General features: G+C 45.4%; 1 protein-coding gene across 1 annotated transcript; it reads right to left on the reverse strand.

Moving 5' to 3' along the window:
* Positions 1-472: 472 nt before the first annotated feature.
* Positions 473-26,476, reverse strand: LOC116991078 (secreted protein PRY1-like). Its single transcript, XM_033049421.1, has 12 exons — positions 26,443-26,476; positions 25,329-25,403; positions 22,658-22,909; positions 20,611-20,682; positions 19,190-19,399; positions 17,485-17,562; positions 14,614-14,838; positions 12,975-13,187; positions 11,858-11,935; positions 7,761-8,033; positions 2,795-3,004; positions 473-683 (listed from the first exon to the last, which is right to left on the reverse strand). The coding sequence occupies exons 1-12, from the start codon at positions 26,474-26,476 to the stop codon at positions 589-591; spliced, it is 1,815 nt and encodes a 604-aa protein (XP_032905312.1). The 3' UTR covers positions 473-588.
* Between the last annotated feature and the right edge of the window lie 4 nt (positions 26,477-26,480).

The raw sequence follows: 26,480 nt of genomic DNA on the forward strand, positions 1-26,480 counted from the left end.
GAACATTGCTCTTAATTAGTGGCTGTGCTAGTGTTCGAGACTGTTTTAATAAGCAAGTGGCCTCAGCGTGATGTGGTAAAAACCAGACGTAAATAAGCTTGCCATTAATCACAGACTGCCTTTCATCATCTCCTCTCTCTACTGGTCTTTGTCATGCCATGGCTGTTTTGATGCTGCTTACTGCCTGGGGAACGGTGAAGGTTGTTTACCTGCCGTTCGCCATTCTAAGTGGAAGGCATATATAAATTTTACATAAAACGGCAGTGCCTTCTGTGGTGAATGTCAATCTAGTGAGAAATCATGTGTCGGTATATTTAAGAATATTAATCAGTCCAGCTCACAGATTGGATCGTGTAATCCTGTTGTGTTGACAGTGATGTCAAGGCAGTAAATGGATTATATTCTGTTAGGTTTGTTTACTCAGATACAGATGGATTTGACCCACCATTTATTAAAGACATAAATAGATGCATTTATATTTCAGTGAAGCTTTATTTCCCAAATGCCTGAATGCCATGTATTCATTCCTAGTTTTTCCTGGAACTGGTAGTCCTTATTGTTCTATCTTCACGGCTCTAGAGTTGACCATTACTCGCATGGGCTTCGCTCTGCCTTCTTCAGCTTTGGATCTTTCTTCTTGGGACAGTGGCGATGCACTTTCTTCTTTTCTTCCTTCGGAGGGGCTGCAGGCAGCACACAAACCTATCAGTATATGTTCAAACACACTTGTTTTGTTAAACAAACTGTCTAACACATGCCCGTGACATATCCATGGGTTGGTAAGTAGGGCAGAGAAACGGCAACTGGGATTGGGATTTCCTGAAAATTGTTTCGGACGGATGTTGGAAAATGCGGTTACAAGCATGAATCCAATAGGTTATGGAACCAAGCAGGGAAACAGGTTATCTTGGATCTGGTAATGGGTAATGAGGCAGGTTTAAGAAATAACCATGAAGTTAAAGTATAGAGTTAGAATAAGGGGAAACACAGTGACACAGCTGGTAAAGTCGCTGCCTAATGCCCCTGTCCCACTTAGGAAACCTGAACGGAAACCTCTGGAGACTTTGCACCCCACCCAAGGTTTCCGTGCGGTTCCCGGAGGTTCCCGGAGATTTTTGTCAGTCTCCCTACCTGCTTCCACTACCTGCAACCTCCGGCAACCACCTGCAACCTCTGGGAACCGCACGGAAACCTTGGATGGGGCGCAGTCTCCAGAGGTTTCCGTTCAGGTTTCCTAAGTGGGACAGGGGCATTACAGCGCCAGAGACCTGGGTTCGACCTTGACTACGGGTGCTGTCTGTACTGAGTTTGTCCAATCTCCCCGTGACCGCATTGGTTTTTTACGGGTGCTCTGATTTCTTCGCACACTCCAAAGACCTGCCGATTTGTAAGTTAATTGGTTTCTGTAAAATTGTCCCTAGTGTGTAGGATAGAACTAGTGTACGGGTGATTGCTGGTTAGTGTGGACTCGGTGGGCCGAAGGACCAATTTTCATGCTCTCGAAAAGTGAAGTATGATAAAATGTGGGAGAAGCCTGGATCAATCAACATCAAAGGGAATCACAAGGGAATGAAGATGGGGATAGCTGAAGTAGACCGGGGCTGTCAGCTGAGCAGGGAGGACAGCAGTCAGATGTTAGAGGTGGTAACTCATGACACTCAGCAAAGACACATCCCAGTACAGTGGAACGATTCTAAGGGAAGGACCAACCAACTGTGTCCAACCAAGGAAGGTAAGGATTGTGTTAAAATGAAAAAGAAAACATGTGAGGTAAAGGATAACAATAGCCCTGAAGCTTGGGATCAATTCAGAATCCAGTAACGAGAATAATGAGAAGGAAAGCAAACTACGAGGGACATAAACAAGAGCAATAAGATTTTCTTTAAGCATACAAAAAGGGAATTAATTCAGACAACCAGCATTTGTCTTTCACCCACCAATGTCAATGATCAATTGTTCAGTTGCATTAGTCCCTTTGACCAGCATTTGATCCTCAGCCTGCCAAGCCTGCTTAAATGTCATGAGAACTCTTGCCACCACTACCCCCTCTGACAGGGTTCCAGATTGCAACCATCCTCTGGGTGAAAATGCACTTCCTCAGAACCTTCCAAACCTCTGCTCATGCCATAACATGTTTCCAATTGTGTGGTGGCCAGAACTGCATGCAATACTCCAGCTGAGATCTGACCCATGGCTTTATAAAGTTGGATACAACTTCCCTGTTCTTGTGTTCAGTGCTCCAACTAATGAAGGTCTGTATCCCATATGCTTTCTTAACACATTATGTGTACCTGCACTGCTGTTTTCAATGATCTTTGCACTTAAACACTAACGTCCCCATTTCCCAACACTCGCTGGGACATGACTATTTATGGTGTACATGTAAGCCTCATTAGTAATCCCAAAATTCGGCCCATTAAATCTACTCCCCCATTCAATCATGACTGATCTATCTTTCCCCCTTAACCCCATTCTCCTGCCTTCTCTCCATAACCCCTGACACCCGGACTAATCAATAATGGTGTCAAATATTCCACTGTCAGTGTCACAATGTGATTTCCTTCCAGCCAGTACAGGTTGCTTTACTTGAATCAGTACTGGTGTTTATTGCTCCAGCATGTTTACCACATACTGTCAGTACCAATCTCTTTTATCCCTCAGGTTTCATTGGTATTTATTATTACACAGACAATATTGGTCTGTTTCATGTCGTCAGTGTTTAGACTGTTCCTCGGCATTCATTGTAAAATTGCTTCTAATGTTGAAGTCCCATTTGGCCGCAGGGGCCACTCACCTGGTTCTGGTGCTGCAGCAGGTTCCTCAGCTGGTTTCTCCTCCTCAGCTTTTGCCTCGGCTTCCGGCTCCTCGGCTGCTTTCTTCTGGGCTGCTGGCTCTTCAGCCGGTATCTCCTCTACTACTGGTTCCTCGGCTGGCTGCTCCTCAGCCGCTGGCATTTCAGCTGGTTGCTCCTCGGCAGCTGGTTCCTCTGGTGGAGGAGCGGCTGCTGTAGCCAATATAACAGGAAGTATATAAGTATACGTGCTGCATGAAAATATCTCCGATACGACACTAGAGTATAATACGAATTCCGCGATATTCCTCTCGGACACATGCTGTAAATTCCACAAATTACCCTGCTCAGCGTTTGTGTACAAACCAGTCTGCACATATGTCAGAGAATGGCTGATGAGTAGAGACATAGAGTGATACTGTGTAACACACCGACCAACATGTCCCATCTACACTAGTCCCACTTGCCTGCATTTGGCCCATATCCCTCTAAACCTGTTCTATCCATGTACCTGTGTAATTGCTTTTTAAAAAGCCTGTCCCCCTTGCCGCTTTTTTCGGCGACTGTCGGAGTCATATCAGGATCGGCAAAAGATTTTGAACATTTCAAAATCCAGCGGCAACAAAAAAAATGTTGCGACACTTGAAAAAACACAGCGCATCAATACGTCATCACGCCTCGTCACGCCGCACCACGCCGCAAATTTTTTGGTGACCTGATACCTCAGTCAATGATGCCGGCAGTCGCCTAAAAAAATCGCCAAGTGGGACAGGCCCTTTAACGTTGCAATAGTCACTGCCTGAACTACCTCCTCTGGCAGCTCGTTCCATACACCCACCACACTTTGTGTGAAAAAGTTACCCCTCAGATTCCTATAAAATCTTTCCCCCCTTCATCTTAAATCTATGCCCTCTGGTTCTCGATTCTGGACAAGAGACTCTGTGCGTCCACCCGATCTATTCCTCTCTGCAGTAAAGCAGAGAATGCCTGATATACGTATCAGTCAGTCCCCTGCGTTCCTTCATGTATATACATGTATAAAGTAAAAGTAGGCATACTATTCTATGTCCACAGACATACCACATACCAGTGAACCAAAGACAACATGCCTTTTCATCATCGTCATAGAGGGAGAGACAGCATAGGAACAGGGCCTTTAGCTCACAATATGCATGCCCAACGGAGATAAACGAGGAAGGAGGACATGATACAGATTGCGTTACTGTGCAGGAAGACAGAATAATGGCGGCCAATGGGCCAAATCATCCCCCCTGTGTTGTATAACATAGAAACATAGAAAATAAGTGCAGGAGTATGCCCTTCAACCCTTCGAGCCATTCAATATGATCATGTCTGATCATCCAAAATCAGTACCCCGTTCCTGCTTTCTCTCCATATCCCTTGATTCCGTTAGCCCTAAGAACTCTCGAAAACATCCCTAACTCTCTCGAAAACATCCAGTGAATTGGCCGCCACTGCCTCTGTGGCAGAGAATTCCATAGATTCACAACTCTCTGGGTGAGAAAGTTTTTCCTCATCTCAGTCCTAAATGGCCTACCCCTTATTCTTAACATGTGACCCCTGGTTCAGGACTCCCCCAACATCGGGAACATTTTTCGTGCATCTAGCCTGTCCAATCCCTTAAGAATTTTATATGTTTCTATAAGATACCCTCTCATCCTTCTAAATTTCAGTGAATACAAGCCCAGTCGATCCATTCTTTCATCTCATGTCAGTCCCGCCATCCCGGGAATTAACCTGGTGAACCTACGCTGCACTCCCTCAATAGCAATAATGTCCTTCTTCAAATTTGGAGACCAAAACTGCACGCAATACTCCAGGTATGCTCTCACCAGGGCCCTGTACAACTGCAGTAGGACCTCCTTGCTCCTATATTCATATCTTCCCGCTATGAAGGCCAACATGCCATTTGCTTTATTCGCTGCCTGCTGTACATGCATGCTTACTTTCAGTGACTGATGTACAAGGACACCCAGGTCTCGTTGTACCTACCCTTTTCTTAATCTGACACCATTTAAATAATAATCTGCCTTCTTGTTCTTGCCACCAAAGTGTATAACCTCACATTTATCCACATTATACTGCATCTGCCCTGCATCTGCCCACTCACCCTACCTGTCCATGTCTCCCTGCAGCCTCATAGCATCCTCATCGCAGCTCACATTGCCACCCAGCTTTGTGTCATCCGCAAACTTGGAGATGTTACATTTAATTCCTTCATCTAAATCGTTAATATACAGTATTTTGTAAATAACGGGGGTCCCAGCACTGAGCCTTGCGGCACCCCACTAGTCACTGCCTGCCATTCTGAAAAGGACCAGTTAATTCCTACTCGGGATGAGGGGACAGCCTTTTTATCGGTATTTTCAGTCTCTTTCCGTCCTACTCGCTCAATTCATCTTCCCTCTTGCCTTAATCTTGGACACTAGAAATATTGTATGCAACCTCTTTGCTCTTCTATTTTTTAGGCACTCCCCTACAATTCCCCTACTCTTGAAGGGGCCGGCAGAGTCTTCAGTTCGGGGTCTTCACCTGCCTTGTGATTCGTGATTTTTGTTTGCAAAACTTTCAATGCATCAGAATCAGAGGTGGGATTTTTTTAAATGTCCATGTGTCATACACACGTTCTCTGAAACCCGACAGGTTGTTTCACTGGCAACTGCAGAAGTGACAAATATTAGCCACTTAAAGACTAATTCAGGCCTTCCTGTCATTATTTATTCAGTAGAACCTTCATTTTCTTTCACAAAAGTACTCTCACACCTTTTTAGCTTATTATCTCATTTCCACCCAAGGATGAAACTCATCCTTTTTTTCCGTACAAACACTGGTGGAATGCGGAAATATATGTTTGAAAGCCACGCACGGAATCCTGAAAGTGAAATATTATCTCAGCATGGTTAGCATTGCTGGCTGTGGTGGCTGACATTAGTCAAAATCCCAGCCTCGAGACCACAATGATTGGGTTAATGTATGATGAGCAGGGATGATTGGGGTTAACATAAGATGAGCGTTTGACGGCACCGGGCCTCTACTTACTGCAGTTTGGAAGGATGATAGGGAGACCTCATTGAAACTTACTGAATAGTGAAAGGACTGAATAGAGTGGATGTGGAGAGGATGTTTCCACTAATGGGAGAGTCGAGGACCAGAGGGCAGAGCCTCAGAATAAAAGGATGTACCTTTAGAAAGGAGATGGAGGAATTTCCTTACTGGCGAATCTGTGGTATTTCTTGCTACGAATGGCTGTGGAGCCTAAGTCATTGGATATTTTTAAAACGGAGATTGACATATTCTTGATTAGTAAGAGTATCAAAGATTAGAGGGAGAAGCCAGGAGAATGGGGTTGAGAAAGGGAAAGATAGATCAGCAATGATTGAATGGCTGAATAATCTCAATGAGATGATTGGTCTAATTCTGCCCCAATGACATGAATTTAATGAATATTCAATTCTATTCACAGCTTCTAAGCAAGACGAAGACAACTTTTTAGTCATGGACCTGAAGGTGAATGAACTCATGATGGCGATTTCAACACCTCGTGGGTCGATGCGTGAAGGGTGGCAGGGATACGCAAGAAATGATTGGCCTGTGAGTTCAACATCAGTGGAAGAGAAGTTATTGGAGCCAATTCTAAAGGGCAGGATTAATCAACTCTTGGGAAGGCAGTGATTATTAAACGATGGTTGGCATGGCTATGTTGGGGAGAGATCCTGTATGCCAATTTCAATTGAATATTTTAATCAATAGTCAATAGTCAGATTTATTCGTCACATACACAATGAAGTGCAGTGAAATGAACTTGCCAGCAGCGGTACAATAAAAAAGAACACACAATACACAATAAAAAATGAACACAAAAACATCCACCACAGCATTCATCACTGTGGTGGAAGGCACAAAGTTCAGTCAGTCCTCCTCCATTTCACCCCGTGGTCGGGACCACAAACCTCCGCAGTCGCCGCTGTGGGCGATTTGAGAAGGCAACAAATTTTGGTGATGTGGGAAATGCAGGTGATGTGGTCCACATGGACTTTGATGAGGTTTTTAATGACACCCTACATGGGAAATTGGTGCAAAGGATTAGATCCTGTGAGGTTCAGGGTAAATTGACAATCTAAATCTAACATTGGCTTGGGGTTGGCATTTTTTCGTGATGATGAGCTTGTTACCAGTGCTGTCCATCCGGCCTCATTGTTTGGATCTTGAATGTTTGTTTTATGTTAATGATTTGGATATGAATGTAGGAGGGATGATAAATAAGTTTGCAGATAACATGAAAATTGATCATGTTGTTAATACCGAGGAGGATAATCCAAGGTAATAGGATGATATTGATCAACTGGTTAGACAGGGAGATCAGTGGTGGGTGGAATCTAATCCTCTAAATGTGAGGTGATGCACTTAGGTGGAGGATTAATAGGAGAATAAGCACACTGAATGGTCGAGCACTGGGGCGTATCCAGGAACAGAGTGACCTTGGTGGTGTGCATCTGCATAGATACCTGAAGCTGTCAGCATAGGCGGGAATAAACCAGAAACACACTGCCTAATATATATCTCACAATATTTGCTAAATATCCAGCCATCCATCTGAATCTCCAAACTTAGAAGGTCGTGGACTAAGGGCAGGTGAATAGGATTAGTGTAAATGGGTACTTGTTGGTCGCATGGTCCTCTTGGGCTAAAAGACCAGTTTCTGTGCTATACTGCTCAATAACTCTGGGCATTGTCATTGCGGAGTACCCCCCCATCTGGCCACCACTGACTAAAATGAGGTTTGGGTCTGGGAGATATTGTTGAAGAAATCCTTCAGCAGCTGTTAAAGAAGTTGACTCCAGGGCCATTGGAGAGATCCTGACCCTGTGGGTCATCCCGCATACAATAAAGTGACAGGGTGGACAGCTGAAGAGATTTGCTCTCTCGTGCATCGGCCTTTTCTACTTGCCTAGTGCTGGTTCTTCTGCAGGTTCTTCCTTGGCCTCCGGGGCAGGTTCTGGGGCAGGTTCCGCGACAGGTTCCGGGACAGGTTCCGGGACAGGTTCTGGTTCGGCCTTGCTGAACGAGGCGTCCAGAGGTAGAACATTCTTGGCAAAGGATTCTGCGTTGGGAGTGTTCCCGCACGGCTTGTACTGAGCCACCACAAAAGCCCCGTTGTCACTCACGACGTACGCAATCCCAAAATCTGTGGTATCCTGCCAGATCAGCTGAGTGAAGTGCTCTAATGGGCAAAGAGGTAAACAGAGCACATATTTAACATTAACGTGTTTGCACGGATACGAGTACAAATATAAACGTGACTGTCAATGTTCATATATACACACACACATACTGTATAGTGGGTGAGAGCAGGTATATATACAGTATATTAGACATTTTCGTGTGAACGGGAGTGCATCACAGTAATGCCCTTGTCCCACTTAGGAAACCTGAACGGAAACCTCTGGAGACTTTGCGCCCCACCCAAGGTTTCCGTGCGGTTCCCGGAGGTTGCAGGTGGTTGCCGGAGGTTGCAGGTAGTGGAAGCAGGTAGGGAGACTGACAAAAACCTCCGGGAACCGCACGGAAACCTTGGGTGGGGCGCAAAGTCTCCAGAGGTTTCTGTTCAGGTTTCCTAAGTGGGACAGGGGCATAACAGTACAAAGCTGCAGATATACGTGGGATGTGTGTATACTGGATGAGCAGATTAGTGTATGTAGTGAATCTGTGAATGTATAGTTTTCTAAACGTGTGTACAAATGTCTGACTGTGTCTTTGGGTGATCAAGAGTGCACATGTGCGTGTGCGTGTGCCTGCGTATCAGCATTTTGGTGTGCCCATGTGTAAGTGTGAGTGCGCACTAGTGTTTGCATGAATTTGTGATAGTCTGGATGTACCAGGAAATGTTTGTGATTGAAACTGTGTGTGAACATGTTTAATACAGCAACCATATATTCATCAGTATGTGTACATGCCAGATTTCATGTTGGTGTATACAAAAATGAATAAGAATCTATTGAATCAGTTGAAGGAGTTGGTCACTCGAGCCTGCTTTGACATTTAACGGTATCATGTTGATCTGATTGTAACTCTACATTCAATCTACCCACAGTAATCTTTAAAATATATCGAGGGTGAACAAGGTAGGTACTTGATAAGGAACAGGATGAAACACCTTGCTTCCACCACTCTGTGATTCCATTAGGAAACCTTTTATATTATAGGTTGGATCAGGATAAAACATGGAAGCATATGACAGGTGAATGGAAACATGAACGGAGTGAGTATCTTGCAAAATATAGAGGTTACAGGAGAGAACTAAAGGAAGAAATGAGGAGGATAAACAGTGCCATGAGATATCCCTGGCAAGTAATGAGCACTATAAGTATATCAGAAGCAAGTGGGTAGCTAGAGAATGGGTGGGTAACAGAGTCCAAAGAGGTCTATCCAAGAAATGTGGATGAGATTTTCTTACCTGCATTCACTTGGAAGAAAAATGTGGAAGATAGTGGGTTGTGGGAAGGCTTGAAGCATATTGGTATTAAGAAGAAGGAGCTGTAAGAGGTCATGGAATACACAAAGATTGTCAAATCCATGGGGCCAGGTGAGATCTAGATAGAGGACTTAGTGGGAACAAGGGTGGGTTTGCTGGGGCCCTGAGAGAGATGCTTGTATCTTCACTTAGCACCGGCAAGGTGCCAGAAGACTTGAAGATAGCGATATTGTTCTTTTATTTATGAAGAGCAGCAGGAATTAGCCGGGTAACAACAGGCCAATAAGCCTTAAGTCAGTGATAGCAAAATTATTGGAGAAAATTCTCAGGGACAGGGACATTTGAAAAGGCAGGGGTGAATTAGCAATGATCACCATGCTTTGTGAGGGCAAATTCCTGCCACACCAGTTTCTCTGAATTTTCTGAGGAGGTAAAGAAGAAGGCAGGGTGGCAGACATTGTCTGCATGGACTTAATTACGGCATTTGATAAGGTCCTGAAGATTAAGACACATAGGATTCAAGGCAATCTGGCTTATTGGAACTCACATTGGCTTGGTGATGGGATGCTGAGGGTAGAGATTGGAGGATGCTTTTCTAATTACAATTCTGTGAGCAGTGGGGTGTAGCAGGGATCAGTGCTGGGAACGTTGTTGATTGTGATCTATATTAAACACTTGGATGTGAATGTAGAAGGTATTAGTAAATTTGTGGGATGTTAATACAATTGGTGGTGTTGTGGACAGTGAGGAACGTTGTCTCTCAGGCTACAATGGGATGTAGATCAGATGGAAAGTTAGATAGAGTATTGGTAGATGAGTACAGAAGTCGGGATGTTGTATTACTGTTGAGGCTGCACTTGGAGTATTGTCTTTAGTTTTGGACACCCTACTATAGGAAGGAAATTGTTAAGCTAGAAAGAGTACAGAGAAGATTTATGAGGATGTTGCCAGGACTTGAAGGCCTGAGCTGATGGGAGAAGTTGGGCAGGCTAGGACTTTATTCCTTGGAGCGCAGGAGACTGAGGGATGATATAGAGATGTATACAACCATATAGAGATGTATATGGGGGATAAATAGGGTGAATGAACAGTATTTTACCCAGAGGAATCAGGAACCCAAGGAGAAGGATTTAAGGTGAGTGGGGGAAGATTTGATTGGAACCTGAGGGTCATTTTTTTCATTCAGAGGGTGGTATATGAAACGAGCTTCCAGAGGAGGTAGTTGAGGTAGGTACTATAACAGCATTTAAAAAACATTTGAACAGATATATAGATATAGAAACATAGAAACATAGAAAATAGGTGCAGGAGTAGGCCATTTGGCCCTTCGAGCCTGCACCACCATTCAATATGATCATGGCTGATCATCCAACTCAGTATCCTGTACCTGCCTTATCTCCATACCCCCTGATCCCTTTAGCTACAAGGGCCACATCTAACTCCCTCTTAAATATAGCCAATGAACTGGCCTCAACTACCTACTGTGGCAGAGAATTCCAGAGATTCACCACTCTCTGTGTGAAAAATGTTTTTCTCATCTCGGTCCTAAAAGATTTCCCCCTTATCCTTAAACTGTGACCCCTTGTTCTAGACTTCCCCAACATCGGGAACAATCTTCCTGCATCTAGCCTGTCCAACCCCTTAAGAATTTTGTAAGTTATATGTAATATGTAATTTAAGAGGCTATGGGCCAAATGCAGGCAGATGGGGCTAGTGTAGATGGGGTACTTTGGTTGGCATTGGCAAATTGGGCAAAGAGCCTGCTGTGTGACTATGTCTCTAAGAGGGCATGCAGCATGCTTGCCTTTGTTACCTGAATTGGAGGACTTTAGTTATGGATAGGCTGGGCTTGCTTTCCCACAAGTGAAGGAGGCTTGGAGATAAACTAAACTGAACTGGCCTGACAAAGGTATATGAAATAACAAGATGCTTAGATAGTGTAGAAACCCAGAATCTTATTGATGATGGAGGCATCAAACCCAACAGGGCATATGTTTAGCGATGTGAGAGAAAGGGTTTTAGAGGCGATGTGGGGGGAAGGTTTTTTTTATATAGAGAGTGGTTGATATCGATACTGCACTGCCAGAGGAGATGATGGAATCAGACACAATCACCATGTTTAAGAAATAGACTTAAGTAGGCATGGCATAGAAGGGTACAGAGCTAATGCGAGCTAATTGGATAGAATCAGGATAGATTAGTAAAAACGTTGATGTGAATGTGGTGGGCTGAAGGGCCCATGATTTCTGTGTTCTTGACTCTATGACTTTATCTGCATTCTATAAATGAAAGTGTGTGTGTTTATGCAGGCATGTACATGTGAATGTGCATTTGCATCTGATTTCTATAAGTCTGTTCATGCAGACAAAAATGTAAACTTGAGTTGATAATGTGTTAGATAAACTATCCTCTACCCAACCCACTCCATTGTCTACAAAGTTCCCACTAAATCTGGGGCACATGTTACCTTGGCAGCTTACTGAGATTTTTTCAAAAACTATTCAAACACACCCACGATAATCTCGCCATTGCTTTCATTTGGTTACATGACAGGACAAAAGATAAACACTTACCGGTTTTTGAGGAGGGAGCAGGATTATCATAGTCATAGTATTTAATTTCAGAGTACCACTGGTCCACGGCTTCATTGCCTAAAACACATTGAAGATAAATCAAGTAGAAATTATTGGAAAGTGAGTGTTGACCTGAAGGTAAAAGTAGTGAAAGAACAAATTAACAGATGGCTTTTTAAAATAGCATTTGTTGGATATGAAGGCAAAATGTCGCAGTAACTCAACAGGTCAGGCAGCATCTCTGGAGGACTTGAATAGGTGGGCGTTTTGGGTCAAGATCCTTCTGCAGATTGAAGGGTCGGGAACCTTCTTAAGTCTGAAGAAGGATCCTGACCTAAAACGCCACCTACCCCCACAGATGCTGCCTGACCCATTGAATTACTCCAGCGCTTTGTGTTCTATGCAAGTATCTGCAGTTCCTCGTGTCTACACTTGTTGGATATGAACAGGATGAGCTTTCTGCAAAACTCCTTCAAAATATTTTTCAGAGAGTGAATAGATGTCAATATCCAATTGAGACCAAGCTGGAGGGTATCCAATAATTTGTGGGGGCTGATATTTATTTTAAGCAATATATGATGCATTTCTTCATAAAATATTCAGTACTCCTCTTAACCCGTGATCCCACTCACCACAGAACACGTGATTCGGTAGTCCATGTAACATGCTACTGAACACGCGATTAGGAACTCCATGTAACATGTGATCCACACACAACAGACCACTTGATACAGTACTGCGTGTAACTCGTGATTCAATATGCCACAGACCACTTGATTCAGTACTACGTGTAACATGCGATCCAACGTGCCACAGAACATGTGATCTGGCATATAACATGTGATGTCACGCCGCTGTCGCCCTGTACCTTCAGGAGTTCAGCTCTCATCAGCTGAGCCCGTGTAATGGGAGCCCACTTGGGTCCTCCGCTGCACTCCTGATGACTATGATGATTAATATGCGGGGATTGCTGGTCGGCGCGGACCTGGTGGGCCGAAAGGGCCTGTTTCCGCGCTGTATCTCTAAACTAAACTAATCTCCGTCTTTATTATCAACGTACTTTGCGGAATACTTTCAATCACAGTGCAAGAGTCAAACCATATCAAGCAACACAAACCTTTGATTTCTCCTTCGGTTATGCTAGAATTGGACCAGATATTCTCCCCAAAGTTGGTGGGACTTTGTGCAATGACGCCATCTTGTGTGAGGACATTTGCCCAGACACTGCAATCCTTGCTCAGCTCCCTGCTGAATGTCAGAGGCGCTGTGTTGTGATGAGCTCGGTGCAGATTGTGAGCCTCCAACGCCTCTTTCTCAAACGACGACATTTCTGAAAATGAAATCCAGATTGTCAGTAGTCCTGCGGCACCCAGGATGGAATAAACCTACAGCCGTTTGCTCGCACCACTCCTTCACCGAATCTGCAAGTGCCCTGGTGTAGAAGCCTCAGGCTGGAGGATGGGATTGGTACAGGTAGCATGGACGGAGGGGCCGAATGGCCAGTTTCCATGCCCCTATCACTCTGTAACATTGATCATCCCGATCTCGAGGTCAACCGATTCTCCAGCTCATGGCCATACAATTCACAGGATGAGTGATGGGGAGATACAGTACCAGGTACTTTAGTCCTCCAAGTCCAAGCCCATTGCCAAGTACCCATTGACACAAATCCTATCCTAACCAGATTCATTCTCCCCAGACTTACCAGACTCCCCCAAGATTTCAACACTCACTTACAGACTAGGGGGCAATTTAGAACAGCCAATTAGCTATAAACCCCGCAAGTCTTTGGGAATGTGAGCCGGACTGAAACTCTCGGGGGAAAACCGTGGCAGAACCACTCATGTGGCAGAACCACAAAACATCATTTCAACAGACTTTACCATCAACCAACTCAACCCAGCCTACCCTCCTTCCAACCAACTCATCCTGTACATTCCCTGACCAACAAAGCCAACCCAGCACTTTCTCCTTTTACTCAACCCATCCCAGCACACTCCCTACCAACCAACCCATCCCACATATTCCCCGATCAACCAACCCATCCCAGCACACTCCCCTATTACTCATATCACCACACTCCCTTCCAACCAACCCATCCCAGCGAACACCCCTATTACTCAACCCATGCCAACTAACTCTCTATTCCCAATACTCCCCTACCAACCGACCCATCCACAGCATACTCCTCTAAACAGTGACATATTTCCTTTGCATTAACACCCGCAATACTTATCCGACACCATTCCTATGCCCAACCTCGTACACAGACCCCTATAGACCTCACCATGCAGTTGCTCATGGAAGGGGCTGGGATAATGGGGCCAATGGGCTTGTTGCCTTGTGCCAACATGGACCCAATTGGTCAAATGGCTTCATTCTGCAGCATTATCAGTGTAAGGTAAGGAGAAACTACTAACTCCACGAGTTGTAAAACCACCCTCTTTATCCCCCCCATTGGAAGGAAGGTCATGCTTCCATGATGTATGAATCCATTCGGAAACCTTGGATGGGACAATATATTGAAGGTTTGATCAGGATAAAACAGGGAAGAATATGGCATAGGAAACATGAATGGAGTGAATATCTTGCAAAATATAGAGGTTGTAGAAGAGAACTAAAGGAACATGAAGACATTTCTGCCCATTATGTTAAATCCATGTCCTTTGATTCTGTCATTTCTGCCGGGGAAGAAAGACTATTCCCATCGCCTCTTTAAACCATCTCATATTCATGGTGACCATTCCTATTCCTACCTGATGACCCAGTGTCACTGGCAGTCAGTTGGGAACTCTGATCTGGTTTTTCTCCGGATTCCACCGATTGCGAATCCTTTGGTCGTACGTTAATTTGGAAGGAATGTCGGTCGACGATATTTCCAACGGGGCTGTACTGGGCCACCACAAAGGTTCCATGCTCACTTTTGACGGATGCTATGCCCATATGTGTAGTCGCCACCCAAATCATCTGGCTGAATTGACCTGCCGAGAATGAAACACACTAATAAAAGATTTATAAACAGTGCATGTGGATGCTTGCTTATGGTTAAACAAGTATACGAGTACTTGCATTGGTTTGGGACCATGCACAATGATTGAAGCTGGAAGGACACTTTCTCTACTCTTTCGCAACTTTGGTGAAGCATATGCATCAGCAGACTCTCCTATCTCCCACTCTCGTTAATTTCTTGTGTCTGCTCAAAATATGCCGTTGCATTTTGCAGCAGAGGCAAGGCTATTTGACCAATCATCTGCCTCCCAGTTCTCCGCTAAGTCTCTTACTGGTCCAATTTTATTGAAGGTATGTCAGCAGCAAGTCGGAAATATCAAGGAGAAAATGGAATCAATAAAGAACAAGCACTGTTTATGGACTGAAGGCCCTGCATTCTGAAGATGTGGCAGAGAATCCTGTCCAAACTGCCTCCAGTCAAGGTGCTGAGTCTAAGGGCAGGCAGCCTGCCTGCTTCTGATGTTGCTGATTCTGCACTGCCCCCAATGCAGAGGAGGCCTGATATTATCCTGTTTCTCTCACACTTTCTGCCCCGTCGGACTGTGAAGCCTCTTTGTTCACGATAACAGAGAAAAGGCATGAAACCTTCTGTCCATTCAAAGATAAAAGCACACAGTCCTTGCGACTCAAGACTCAACAGAACAGGACACTGCATAAAAAGTGTATTTCAAGCTTTAGCTAACATTTTGCGATAACCCTCATGATTTCTTCAGGCACAAAGTGCACTGCACTGAGAAATCATATGTTATTGACAGCCTTCCTCTTTTACAAATCCTGATACCACTGTTACATTTGATACAAATTTATATTATATAAATCTGCTGCTAATGTTCAAATCCTTCTCAGTATTACAAGACATCTCATCTGTTATCTCCCACTTCCATAAATCACCTTTGTTTCCTCAAAATATCTTAGAATTTTTCAGCAAAGACAAAGCTATTTGGCCCATCATTTGTCTCCTAGCTCTCTGGCAGACTTACAATATTTATCCCAGAACGGAAATTGATCTGCCAACAGGTGGGGCAGGAGTTGTACAGTTTGATAGCCACAGGGAGTTTATGAGTCAGTGTTTACAGCTTAGAGAAAGGACAGGCATCATAGGCATCACGAGAAAAGTAACACCTCATTGTCACAGTTGGCGTAAGATGGATAATAGTGTTGAAGAAAACAATGCCAGGAGTGGATGACATCCCCATGACCAAGTGGTTCTGTTTAGGTTATAAAAGAAAGTAGATAAGAACTTTGTACATGCCTCAATTATGACTTATCAGAGCTCCGAAAGATCTACTCTGGATTAATCATTTGGAAAGAAGGTTTAGTTCTTGCATTGAGTGAAGCACGGCACAATCAACTCCACGGGTTAAATTACAAGGAAAGACTACAACCTCAGATAAGGTTGATTAATGGATGTTTTAACCTAGGTTTCCGTGATACGCAAAGAAACTGTTCAGGTGGACGGTGCAGTGATTCCACTGGTTGATTGATCCAGATCTGGCTGAAAGTATCCAAAAAATATTTCTGGGCTTTACAGGATATTTTTATATGCAGAGAGGAAGGAATTTGTGACTCTTCTCTACAAATGGCAAGTGATGCTGGGTCAATATTTAAAACTCTAAATCTAGGATTGATAATTATTTGTTCATCAAGGACATATTTAGGGGTTTGAGAAAGGCAGGAATATGGTGTTTGGTCACAGATTAGCCACGATTCCATCAGATGTTGAATAGGCTTGACCCTTGATTCAATGATCTATTCTCATTCCAACATTACTATACTTCGAAGTTCCTGTTACATTTATGAATTGATCTGCTTGCAACAGACTTTCAGCGCAGGCATTGCAGACCATTGCTTGGTTAAGGAAACCTAATTTTCCCTCTGCAAAGTCTGCATAATTTTGAAAAAAAATTGATCGATTTCCCCTTAACTATCTCTGCTGTAAGAACAATCCCAGCTTCTCTAATCTGTCCAAGGGACTGAAATCCTCAGAGGAAAAGCACAAAAAACAAAACAAATGCAGAAGTTGAAAATCTGAAATGAAAACAGATAACACTGGAAACACTCAACAGGTCAGTCAGCATCCGTGGAATGAGAAGTGAGAATGCTTTAGGTCAATGAACTTTCATCAGAATGCCTTTGTACCTTACCGAGCTCCCTTGCACCTGTCTCCTCTTCCTTCCTTGTCACAATAGCTTGTGATTACTTACGAACAGCCACAGAATGGGAGCTATGCCTCAAGTATCAAACAGATATCTTACTGCTGCGCATCTCAGATTACTGCAACTTTTTCGCATTTAGAAACCTCATGTCATGTTGTTGCAAAACTGTTACAAACCTCCCTCCTGTTGATGTTTCAGATCTCATGGAGTGGCAACTTCAGTTGTAAAAGCAAAGCATATTATGTACATTATAAAGTCCTATCTGGAATAACCGTCCCCTCCCTCCAAACTAAACAGCAATCTGACATCTAGATTCAATATAATACGTAACAGGAGCTGCTCACTCATGCCTTTTGTTCACAATATTGCTACTTTTAAGAGAAACTCGAAACCGGTGAGCTAAGCAGCTTTAATACATGATTTTTATTCTTTAGCATCAGGTACCAAGTTGAAAATGCTTACCTGTCAGTGCACTAAAACCAGGGCTATTAAAGTCGTAATCATTGATTTCATTATACCAAGCAAGCACTGGGTCCTTCCCTAAACAAAAGGACAAAAGATAAATATTCTTGACGGTTGACATTGTAAGATATGAGCATCAAATAATGAAAAGTAGAATCTGATTAATATATATGGTCTCGTAATTCAGTCAGGTTACTCCAAACCTGTGGGCATCAAACAGCCATTGATGGAAACGTCTGAGGAAGTTTCATTCAAGGAAAACCTCATGGTTTTTCATAAGCATCCAGGAAAACAGGGTGACCAAGGAAAGAGTGGGGCCCACCTGGGACTAAAGTGGCCGTCTGTGCATGGAGCCAAAGGACATGGGCGAGGGCTTAAATCTCACCTGTCCTCACTTTGGAGGAAGATATTGTAGTTGGCAAAATGGTGAAATTGCAGAATGTCATAATTGGTCATTTGAGGAAGGACATTCATGCTATTGAGGGAGTGTTGCGTAGGTTTACAAGGTTAATTCCCGGGATGGCGGGACTGTCATATGCTGAGAGAATGGAGCAGCTGGGCTTGTACAGGATGAGAGGGGATCTTATTGAAACATATAAGATTGTTAAGGGTTTGGACACGCTAGAGGCAGGAAACATGTTCCCGATGTTGGGGGAGTCCAGAACCAGGGGCCACAGTTTTAGAACAATGGGTGAGCCATTTAGAACGGATACGAGGAAACACTTTTTCTCATAGAGAGTGGTGAGTCTGTGGAATTCTCTGCCTCAGAGGGCGGTGGAGGCTGGTTCTCTGGATACTTTCAAGAGAGAGCTAGATAGGGGTCTTAAAGATAGCGGAGTCAGGGCATATGGGGAGAAGGCAGGAACGGGATACTGATTGGAGATGATCAGCCATGATAACATTGAATGGCGGTGCTGGCTCGAAAGGCCTAATGGCTTCCTCTTGCACCTATTGTCTATTGGTAGATGAAGGCATTAAGAACTGCAGATGCTGGTTTACAAAAGAATTGCTGGAGTAACTCAGCGGATCAGGCATCATCTCTGGAGAATATGGATAGGTAACCATTTGTGTCAGGATACCGAGAGACACCTTAGCGGACTTAAAAATGGATAAATCCCCAGCGCCTAATGAGATGCAGCCAGGGCTCCTGTGAGAGTTAAGAGGGGAGATCACAGGGGCCGTGTTGGAGAAAACTTTGCAGACCTCGTGTGATGTTCCAGATGACAAATGGTGGTGCCTTAATTGAATAATCTGAGTAATTACAGGCCTGGTAGAAAATGATAGAACATTTCTGAGGGATAGGAGGAATCTACACTTGGAAATTCAGGGATTGATCGGCAAGATTATTTAGGGGGAATCCTAACCGACCAACTAGAATGAATTTTTTAGAAGTGATAGCAAAATACATTGGTGAGGGTTGTGTTATATGGAGTCTACAAGGAATGCACCAGTGCCTTTGACAAGAATCTACACAGAAGACAGATCCAAAAGGTTTGAACCTATGGGATGTGGAGGCACGTTGGCAAAATAGATCCAAAATGGGACCTACATTCCTATCCATGACATTAATGTACGTTAAGAGGTACTGCCTGCTGTCAGATATACATTGTAGTTAATATGAGACAGATATTGTGGGATGGTAAAGAGTTGTTAAAGACATGGGAGGATAAATAAAGATACAGGACAAAGGAGATGGAAATAGGACCTAAGACTTCGTCATCAGTGGTGGTCCAGAGGTTCTCTCCATTCTTGGTACGGCTCTCTTCCACGGCTCCTGTGGATGACAGGTATTCGGCCCACTTTCTGCATTCGTCCCTTAATTCAAAACTGTATTCAAGTGGTGGTGCTTCGTGCAGAGTTCTGTAGTGATTGTGGGCCTCCATTGCTTCTCTCTCAAACGTCCCTATCTCTGTATCTGTAAAATGAAACACAAGCATGAGTGCAATGCGGAGGAAGTCAAACTCTCAGCTTCTGTATCTAAAATGCCCCTAGTGTGTAGAATGCAATAGTGGGACAACATAGAACTAGTGTGAACGGGTGATCAATGGTCAGCATCCACTTGGTGGGCCAAAGGGCCCATTTCCACGTTTTATGTCTAAACTCTAAAGTACACTGAGCTTCTGCAAATGTTCAGACATGATCTTGTTTAATGACAGAGCAGGTGGCAAGGATTTTCTTACCCATTTTCCTTTGCGTGCATTGCACTACGTGACGTCACCCACACTATTAGATGTCATTTGTTGAATTGAGTAAAGGTGCAAGGAATAGCTTCAGGGATAAATACAAACCCTCCTAAACTTAAAGGATCTGGTCAGCAGTTGTGGCAACGAGAAAGTCAAACAATAATAGCTCATGGAGACAGACACAGGGATGTTGAAATAGCTCATGTATTGTGTTTATTATGTGAGTTGCTGCTAAGAAGAGGAAACAGAAACATACAGACGATGAGCAACAGATTTACTGATTATTTTATATTATGATTCAGAACTTTCTTTTGCAGTTAAAGTCACGAGCGCCGTGGAATGCTTCTTTCCTCAGAGACAAAGGGCAAGATCTTGGCCTGTAGTTAGAAGGTCTGCTGTGGCTGGTGAAGGCACAAGGCTGCGATTGCAGCTGCCCAGGCCATTAATATTGGGAGCCAAGGATGGGAAATGTCGGGGACCTGGTAAATGGGGAACCCAGTAAAGGATTGGCACAGGTAAAACAGGATATAAGCACGGATTGCCCAGTGTCCAGAGAGGGCTCATAACCAACCAGGACAGCCAGTGATCTCCACTTGAGAACTAGGTTGAGGTTAGTACTTAGACCAAATTATCCATTACAATGAAGACAGATAATCATGAGATCATAAGTGATCGGAGTAGAATTAGGCCATTCGGTTCATTAAGTGTACTGCGTGATTCAATCATGGCTGATCTATCTGTCCCCCCCAATCCCATTCTCCTGCCTTCTCCCCATAAACTCTGACACCTGTATTAATCAAGAATCTATCTATCTCAGCCTTAAATATATCCATTGACTTTGCCTCCACCATTGGTACTTTGCTGAAAGTTGCACAATGATGGTGCCCCCTCCCACTGAGGCTGCTCTTCATCTGAGGCTGCTCTTCATTTGCTATGGTCCTACCTGCAGGTTGTCCCTCAGCTGCAGGGGCTTCCGGTTCCATTACTTCTTGTGCTACCTCCGGAGGCGGTGAGACTGTAGAACACATGGACAACCAGAGAAAGCTTTAGGAAGGTTCAGAAGAGTAAGAACGTATAGTATATAGCTGTCATGCAGGTTCCCATCTGAGTTGATGAGCAGGTTACATAATATAACATGGAACATACCAGGATAGGGGTAGGCCATTCAGCCCGAGCAGTCCATGCAGACCCATCCTCCCTCATCAGCTGGATAATGCTGGCCGTCATTAGGTGGAGCATGGAGGGTATGAGTGAGGAGGTTATGGTACAACGTTATAAAGCATTGGTTCAGCTACAGGCTGGAGTACTGTGTGCAGTTCCTTCATGACACGATTGCAAGGACATGATCTCACCGCTGTGGGTGTGCATGAGATTCACTTTGATGTTGCCTGGGGTGGAGTTTTTCAGTGATGAGGGAAACCAGAGAGGCTGGTTTGTTATCCTTGGAGTGGAGTAGGCTGGCGAAGTGGGGGTTAAGGTATCGAAACGGGTTTATAAACCCATGAGAGGCGTAGATAGGGTATAGCGTAAGAGCAGAGGGCTGAGGTGTGCAAGGACTAAGATGGATCTGTTGAGAATTTGTCCAACAGAGGATGAAGTCAGGAGCATGCTGCTTGAGAAGGTGGTGGAGGCAGGGATTCTCACGCCATTGAAGAAGAGCATTTAAATAACCAAGACATAGAAAGCTGTGGACCAATAGTAAGTAAATTAAATTAATGTAGCTCGGTACTCAATGGTCTACATGGACATGGAGGCTGAAGGCTGTGTCATTCTATGACTTTATGACATTGACCGTTGTCATCTCCTGGTCTGGCCTGGTTTTCATGCATCTGTTCTATTCACCTCAGCTGCAGCTTGACCACAAGACCAGGCTACTTCCCGAGTAAAGAAAAAAATTGAATTCACGTTTTATTCCTCTCTTCCCCAATGACGAAATCACCTGCCTGCCCACTGATGAACCACCTCCTCGCCCCACATCTCACCTATTTCCTACACCTGTGATATCAACCCCTCTGTTCCGAGGCAGAGCATGTACCTGTCGTCACCTCCAACCAAACCCCACAACTCGGCATGTTTTTCTCTTCCCTTTGAGCATTCTGAAGAGACCCCTCCCTTTGCCCCTCCCTGGTCAGAACCACACACTCCACCAACCGGCCTTTTTAACTTTATATCTTCTCACCATCAGATGATTTGTTCACACTTCTTCCCAACCTGGTGCACTGCATTTGGTTCCCTCAAGGTGCTGTCCTCTACTGTGGAGAAAACCCAGATTGGCTTTGCGGAGGACATGCATTCAGTCCGCAAGGGTGGCCCTGAGACTTCATTTGAATTCTCCATCCCTCGCACACTCTGACCAATCAGTCTGTGGCCTCCTGCGCTACAAAGAGGCCTGGTATGAGCCTGAGGAACAGCAACTACTCTCCTGTCTGGCGTTCCAGACTCAATGTGGAATGTTACAACCAAGGTAACTTCACTTTCTGTTTGCATTGGGCCTGGCTGGTTCTGCTGTAGCTCACACATCTATAACATTGGCTTTGTTTTTGTTTCTCCCCCCTCTACCATGGCTGACCTACTGTAGCTCTGAATCACGCAACCAAGGTGTTCTTTTGCTCCTGTTCTCTGCAATTTCTCTCATTTACCGTCCTGCTTATTCCCATGGCAATCTTGGCCTCAACCCAAACAATGGTATTCCCTTTATCTAATCCTGATGCCAGAGGAACAACATTCCCGCTCAGACACAAAATGCTGGAGTAAATCATCGGGACAGGCAGCATCTCTGGATGGAAGGAATGGGTGACATTTCGGGTCGAGACCCTTCTTCAGACTGAGAGGCCCGACCTCAATGGTCACCCATTCCATGCTGCCTGTCCCGCTGAGTCATCCCAGCATTTTGTGTCTGTCTTCGGTGTAAACCAGCATCTGCAGTTCATTCCTACACACTCCCCGTCAGCCTGCTGTGGTTGGGACTTTGCAGATGACTGTCTCCATACCTAAAGGTGTTGGCTCTCGCGATTCAGGGGGTGGCACGGCTTCTTCCGCTGGAGGCTCGGGTTCTGCTGCCGGTTCCTCTGGCTCGGCCGCTGGTGCTTCCGGTTCAGCCGCTGCTGCCTCTGGCTCAGCCGCTGCTGCCTCTGGCTCCGGCGCTGCTTCCTCTGGCTCAGCCGCTGCTGCCTCTGGCTCAGCCGCTGCTGCCTCTGGCTCCGGCGCTGCTTCCTCTGGCTCCGGCGCTGCTTCCTCTGGCTCTGCAGAAGCGGAACATGGAGGGATAATGATTGTGAGTTGTGCAAGGACACGGAGTGATACAAGGAGAGTAACCCAAGGAGAGTAATGCAAGAGTGACAAGGGAGATGCATGGACAAGCGAGTAGAGGGGGAGTATGAGGTGTGGGCTGGAGAGCTGCAGCCATGGTTCAGAAGGTGTGAGGCTGCCTGGGTGTGTTGGTTTAGTTTAGTTTAGAGATACAGTGGAAACAGGCCCTTCGGCCCACTGAGTCCTCGCTGACCAACAATCACCCCGTGCACTCTTCTGTCCTACGCTCTGAGGACAATTTACAGAAGCCAATTAACCCACAAACCTGCTCGTCTTTGGAATGTGCGAGGAGACCAGAGCACTCGGAGAAATCCCAAGTGGTCACAGGGAGAACGTACAAACTCCATACAGACAGCACCTGCAGTCGGGATCGAACCCGGGCCTCTGGCGCTGTAAGTCAGCAACCCTACTGCGGTGCCACCCTGCCGCCCAAAGTTGGTGTGAGGACAAGCGTGTTTCACAGGTGTGTGTGTCTGCGTGTGTGTGTTGGTCCGTGGCTGTGGGTTGTGTGTGGGAGGGGTGTGGGTCTGGATAGAGATGGGGGTGGAGGAGGGGAGGGGTGAAGGTTGACCACTGACCTTCAATCATCCGAGCAAGTACACAATCCTCGCTTGTGCCACGGGGCAGGAGGGAAGGATTTGGTGAATTTGGGGAATTAGTCCCCTCCCCACTAATTTCCCTGAACAGCCAAAAATAAGAAATAGAAATAGAGCACCTTGAATCCCCGAGCACCTTTAAATAAGGTCATTAGGTGGAGCATGGAGGGTAGGAGTGAGGAAGTTATGGTACAACGTTATAAAGCATTGGTTCAGCTACAGGCTGGAGTACTGTGTGCAGTTCCTTCACGACACGATTGCAAGGGCTGGTCTGGTTCAGCTCCAGCTCCCCATTGCCCTCAACTGTTCTGTGGAGCAAGAATCTTTCTCCGTCTTCAATACATCCAATGCTTCAGTTCATGGGGAGAGAATTCCAAACATTCAGAGCTTCGCTTTGGAGGAGTAATTCCTGCTTTAGTTTAGTTTAGTTTAGATTTACAGTGCGGAAACAGGCCCTTTGGCCAACGGAGTCCGCGCCGACCTGCAATCCCTGCTCACTAACACTACCCTACACACGTGAGGGACAATTTGCAATTTTACCAAGCCAATTAGTCTACAAACCTGTATGTCTTTGAAGTGTGGGAGGAAACCGGAGCACCCAGAGAAAACCCACCCAGGTCACAGGGAGAATGTATAAACTCCATGCAGGCTGCACTCGTAGTCAGGATCCAACCCGGGCAGCAACTCTACCACTGCACCACCATGCCGCACGTGTTTCATGGACTAGGACTCCCAGATACCTCCATACTGCCAGCACCCTGTCGATTCGCTCCATGTAACCACTTCAAGCAACCATGAGAACTGTTCCTCACCTAAACTGTTCGTAAGTGTGAGGTGAGCAGACACGGTGTGTGGGAGAGGATCACAGAAAAAGGTTGGGAGTGGAGAGCGAGCAGGAGCGGGGAGAGTGGTCGCCAGCTGGCCTCACAGACTCCATGAGCGACTTAGTCTGCTCAGTGCTCCCAGCTCTGCTCGGTGCCACCCACCCCCCGACTGTTCGGGCTCAGGCATGTGGAAATGGCCCAAACCCATCCGGCTGAAGATCCCGACAGCCCCCACAGAATCCCTCAAATCCATCCCCCCGGTCTCCCAAATGCTTGTTTGTATGTACGGGGTCATCCATAAATCATGTGTTTGTAATTCGGGGAGCACCGATATTCCACTGTTCTACTCTTGCTGACAGCGTGAACAACTTCACCACTTCCCAAATCATATTGCACCTGCCAAACCCCTGCCCACTTGGCAAAGCTTCTTTATCTCTTCACAGTTTTACTGAAAACTTGCCTTTCCACCTCTCTGACTCATCAGCCAGTCTAGTTCCAATGCACCTGTTCCTTCAACAAGTCACTGTCACAGTCATAAGTAGTTGAGCCACTCAGTGTTGTTGACCCTTGATTTCTTTGTTAGTAAGGGTGTTAGTCAGGGTGTCTGGGGTCGTGTGGAGAAGGCTGGAGAATGGGGTTGAGAGGGAAAGATAGATCAGCCATGATGGAATGGCAGAGTAGACTTGTTGGACTCAACGGCTTAATTCTGCTCCTAGAACTTACGAGCCCTGACAATTTATTTGAAAAGGAATTGGTAGATTGTGCAAGTGTCAATTCCCCATTCTAACCGGCTTTGGGTAAAGGACCTTTTCCAATCTCCCACTGTAATTGCTTCTATGAGGAACTGGAACCCATTGTATGGTTGGCACTGTGCCCACCCTCCCACTGTAACAGCTGCCAGGGGCCCACAGGTGACCCAGCAGAGGTCCTACCTGCCGCGGGTGTCTCGGCCGGTGGAGCTGCCTCCTCGGGCTCTGCGGTGAGTGCTTCTACTTCTGGCTCAGCCTCTGGCGCGGGTGAAGATGAGGACACACACAGCGTCAACCGGAAGAAGACATATCACGTAAAGAAACCGCTCGTTCGTCGCGTCGGGGCTAATATTTGGCTGTACATGAAACATCAAGTCTAAACCTCATCCTGCCTCCCACCCAGCACCCGGCACATTTTAGACACGAGGAACTGCAGATGCTGGTTCGCACAGGAGGACACAAAGTGCTGGAGTAACACAGCGGGTCAGGCAGCATCTCTGGAGAACATGGATGGGTGACGTTTCGGGTTGGGAAGTCAGTTGACACAGTCTGAGCTAAAGAAGGCTCCTGACCTGAAACATCACCTATCCGGGTTCTCCAGAGTTGCTGCTTGACCCATTGAATTACCCCCAACACTTCCATAGTGACATTCCATAGTTTCCCAGCTTTCCAATAATTACCAAATTTATTTGAAAGGAATTGGTAGATTTTGCAAACGTTTGTCAATTTCCCATTCTAACTCTGAGTAAAGAATGTGTTTTCCATCCTCCCCCTTTAATCCCTACTATGTAGAACTAGAGCACATTGTCCTCTGGTTGGCATCGTGCCAAGTCCACCAATGGCAATGTATGGACCGCCAACAGGACGTATAGTTAGCATTCTTGAATCAATGGTCCAACTTTAAGGCTCTTCATATCTTTTAACCTCCAAATGGCAATCGTCTTGAGCCTTTGCATCCTCAGAGTGGAATGCTGATCATGGACACTCATCATGACGTCCATGTTATAAATGTGATGGGGTAAGGCAGCAACAGAAAGTACAAAATAGAACTATAAAACATTGTACCCAGGACTGTGATGATATAACACTCAGGAAAACTGAACAGAAATGTGCTCCTTTCTGTAGAAGGCTCCACAGCTGAAGGAGATTTTGCATCAGAGTCTATGTGGGGATCTCTGATGCCCTGAGGAGTGTTCATCATTGTAGGACAACAAGCCGTACAGTTGGGGTACTTAGCTTGGCAAACAGGCACGTCTTGTGTACACTGACATTGCTCCTCCAAAGGACCATCACCCACCTTTTACAAAGGGGATCAAAGTGTCCATGTGCATTCTC

The sequence above is a fragment of the Amblyraja radiata genome, chromosome 32, assembly GCF_010909765.2.
Source record: "Amblyraja radiata isolate CabotCenter1 chromosome 32, sAmbRad1.1.pri, whole genome shotgun sequence".
Lineage (NCBI taxonomy): Eukaryota > Metazoa > Chordata > Chondrichthyes > Rajiformes > Rajidae > Amblyraja > Amblyraja radiata.

Coding starts and splice junctions, on each gene's coding strand:
- LOC116991078 (XM_033049421.1), bottom strand. CDS start 26,476: ATGCACATGGACACTTTGATCCCCTTTGTAAAAG. Junction 8,034..11,857: donor TGCTCCCTCCTCAAAAACCG/GTAAGTGTTTAT, acceptor TTTGCCCATTAG/AGCACTTCACTCAGCTGATC. Junction 3,005..7,760: donor TGCAGAAGAACCAGCACTAG/GCAAGTAGAAAA, acceptor TATTGGCTACAG/CAGCCGCTCCTCCACCAGAG.